This window comes from Octopus bimaculoides, chromosome 14, assembly GCF_001194135.2.
Source record: "Octopus bimaculoides isolate UCB-OBI-ISO-001 chromosome 14, ASM119413v2, whole genome shotgun sequence".
Taxonomy (NCBI): domain Eukaryota; kingdom Metazoa; phylum Mollusca; class Cephalopoda; order Octopoda; family Octopodidae; genus Octopus; species Octopus bimaculoides.
The window spans coordinates 16,188,045-16,191,868 of NC_068994.1; the positions used below are offsets into that span (position 1 = coordinate 16,188,045).

Sequence of the window (3,824 nt, forward strand, 5' to 3'; positions counted from 1 at the left end):
AGAAAACAGGTAATCAATTATAATAGACATCACAAACACCAATTTGAGACAGAATCTTTAAAAAAGACCTTCTAATATCAAAGGGCTTGATGCTCTTTTCTTTCTCAAATTGATGCTTATCATGCTTAATAACATTCAAATCATCATCATTTAATGTCTGTTTTCCATGCTGGCATGAGTTGGATGGTTTGATCGAAAACAGGCAAGCTGGGGAGCTGCACCAGGTTCCAATCTGATTTGGCATGGTTTCTACAACTTGATGCCCTTTCTAATGTCAACCACTCTAAGAGTGCAGCGGGTGCTTTTTATGTGCCCCTGGCAAGGGTGCCAGTTACATTAGCATTAGCTACAACCATGATTTCACTTGATATGAGAGGTCTTCTTGAGCATGGTATATTGCCAATGGTATTGACCACTTGTCACTGCCCCTGTAAGGGTGCTTTCTTCACATTAATTTATAAGAAGTAATAATACAACATGGGGGTGCATGGCTTAGTGGCTAGGGTGTTGGACTCATGATTGTAACATTGTGGTTTTGATTCCTGGACTGGGCAACACATTGTGTTCTTGAGCAAAACACTTCATTTCACGTTGCTCCAACCACTCAGCTGGCAAAAATGAATAATCCTGCAACAGGCTGGCATCCTGTCTAGATGGGGAATATATACACCATGGAAACTGGAAAACTTCCCCCAATGAGTATTTATGACTTGAGGAGGAACTTCACTTTACTTTTATTTTTATAATACAACAAAATTTACTTCCAGCACAACATTTGCTAACCTTCAACTTTATAAGCTTCAAAAATCTGCACTTTTGAAAGGAAAGTGTAAAACGAAATAAATATGAAGAAGATGGAAAATATTTCCAAAACTCATAGCAAAATCTCACCTTATCCATGAGCCATCATTCTAAGTTATTAAGGGGCCTAGCAAGAAGAAAAAGAGCTATGCCAATGACTTTTCTACAGGGCATATATAATTGGAGGTTACAGATAAAGACTACAACTAAAGAACAAATATAGTCCATCTGATGAATTTCTACACAGTTTTAGACTAACTTCAACCACAAGGTTTGGGTCAACCAGAGACTCTGATAGAAGAAAATGGCATGTTGGAATTGAACCTAAAATCATGAAATTATCAAGAAACCTTCTTTAAACAGAGAGTCATACAAGCATCTCCAAGCCATGCCTAAGTACATTACACTAAAGGTTGACAATTATTATCACTGCATCTTCATTATTAATTTTAAAGACACTGTAGCATAGAAAAGCTTATTTGCAAAGCAATGGCATATTTTATACTTATTCTAGGAAAGCAGCAGCATAATATCTGACAGAAGTCATTAACTAAAATTTCTTTTGGTTTAATGAAGATAATTTTAATTGAAACACAATTTCCATAGAAATAATTCTTTCAATTAATGGTTGTCTTAAAATTGGTTTCCTGTTATAAACAATTAAAACCTAATTGGTGTCTTTGATAACAAGACAGAGAAAGCACCTTCCTGTAGTATCTCTCACATAAAATTTACTATAAAGAAATCAAGTTTTAAGTAAATTAAAATTTAAATTGCACTGAATAAAGTCAACTTTTAAAATTAATTGTACTTTCAATTGAATCTATTTCAAATTCTATGCAAAAAAAAAGAAGAAAATTCTAGCTGCTTCCTAAACAGATTAAAATAAAATTCTAGTCATTAACTTGGTAAAAAAAAAAAAAGAAATATCAAGTACAGTATTGTTTGATTTAGTACCAAGTACAGTACTGAGTAGCATACTGTGGGCAGTGAAACAATTAGCTGGACAATTTTAGATGAGCATAGTTTCATGAAATAACTGCCATATATAAAATGACAATGTATTCTACAAATAGTCTAATAATGCAAGATAGAAATAAAGAAAATTAATAGCATACAAGAAGTATATGCATCCATTGATAATATTACACAGGAGTGATTTTCAAGTGCTATTCTGAAAATAACACAAAAGCAAGCATGATGTTTTAATTAACAGGAAATTCAAATTGCATATGTTGGTAGAGTAACTCTTCTTGTTCTTCTTTGCTGCAAACAAATAATGAGTTGTAAGCCAAAGCAATATGCCATAACTGAGTTCTTGACAAGGGAAGGGTTCAAGATGTCTGACATCCACAAAAGATTGCAGGTTGGTTACGGAGATGATGTTATTGCCAAGAGCAATGTACATAGATGGATGAAGAAGTTTAAAGAATGGGAAACAAGCATTGAAGATACAATGGGAGACCATCAACTGCAACTGCTGACACAAATCACCAATAAATGGATGAAAGAATTTGCACTGACTGATAAGTCACAACCCATGAGTTTCCTACACAAATGGACTGTAATCATAATACAAAACAGATGGAGAAAGACTTTGGGTATTAGGAAATGTGTGTAAAATGAGTACCTTGACAGCTGATACCTGATTTAAAAGAGAGAAAGGTGTTGTCTGCTCTGATCTGTCAGAATAGTTTAAAGCCAATGAAGTCATAATTTTTTTTCAATCTAGTGACAAGAGATGAAACATAGTCATATCTTTACAATTTGGAAAGGAATGTACATTCCATAGTAAATCCCAATGGGATGTGAGAAATTCTGAAAGATCATGTGATCAACAAGAAATAGCAAGCAAATATCCTTTAAATGACACTCTATAATCTTTAGATGTAAATATGAGGTAAATAAGAAGTTCGTTTGCATCTTCATGGTTTTGTGTTTATCTGCACCATGCAGTACTGAGGTTGAATTAAGTATATCAGAGCTTTGAGCCAACCAAAGTCTCTTGAGTATAATTTGGTAGACAAATATTGTGTAGAAGATGGCTGGAGGGACTATTTCTTTTTTTGGCTGGTAATCTTAACCCACAGTCCAGTTTAAAATAATCACTCAACTTTTAAATAATCTGCTACAAGCACTTAGGCTAGTGTGGCTGGTTCAAGGATATCTATCTCCTTATTACCCACCAAAGTTGGAGGCTTTAAAATTTATAGCTGCTGTCCTACCTCCACCAACTTTAGTCATAAATAAATGAAATGGAAAGACATATTAAGCTACTGTAGTCATAGCTACTCCTAAAAAGTCGGGATGGCCACGGCTGGAACATTTTCAATCATAGCTACGTCTGGTCAATGTTGACTAAAAACTGAACAACCACTACAAGTCACAAGTAAACCCCATTCCCAGACAACCCTAAGTCAATACAAACTGCCTCCCCATGCTCTGATGACAACTGCTCCTTATTTACTGTTCAACAGCAGAGATCAACAGTTCTTCAAAGTCTCAATTTGATCACAAAGAATTTCAACTCCTAAATCATTGAATACCTACTTTATCTGCTGCATCTTGATCAACAACCAAGTTTTCAAGTAGTTCTATAGTGTTTGCAGATTTCTCTTTTAACTCTGGTTCAAGCGCCACCAGTTCTTTCTTCATTCTGTCGACCAAATCATTTGTTTCTTGAATTTTATCCAAACCATTTTGAACTTGCTTAAGTCTTTGCCTTAGTTCCCTGGAGGAGGAAAGGAAAGTGGATTCAATTTAATGTGTGTGTGTGTGTGTGTGTGTGTGTGTGTGTGTGTGTGTGCGTGTGTAAAATATAAAGAAAGTCAGGAGGTATGAGATGAACATATTTATCTCACCAGTTGATATCCATACGATTAAGATTATTTCACAGTCAACATCATGGTAAAATAGTTTATTTTAGTGTATAATAAATAATATATACATGTTTTGTAGCCTGGTCCACTAAAGAAGTTTTTTTGTGAGTTCTACTGGATTAGTTAAATCCATATATTAAGCAT

The 3,824-nt window shown here is 34.5% G+C and overlaps 1 protein-coding gene across 1 annotated transcript in view; it reads right to left on the bottom strand.

The window, feature by feature from the left end:
• LOC106867680 (dynein axonemal heavy chain 6-like) overlaps positions 1–3,824 on the bottom strand; it is a 319,316-nt gene that overhangs the window by 130,957 nt on the left and 184,535 nt on the right. The window contains exons 44-45 of the mRNA XM_052973027.1: positions 3,348–3,532; positions 1,061–1,125 (exon numbers count right to left, since the gene is read on the bottom strand). Coding sequence (XP_052828987.1) covers positions 1,061–1,125; positions 3,348–3,532 — 250 coding nt within the window. The remainder of the gene's footprint in view (positions 1–1,060; positions 1,126–3,347; positions 3,533–3,824) is intronic.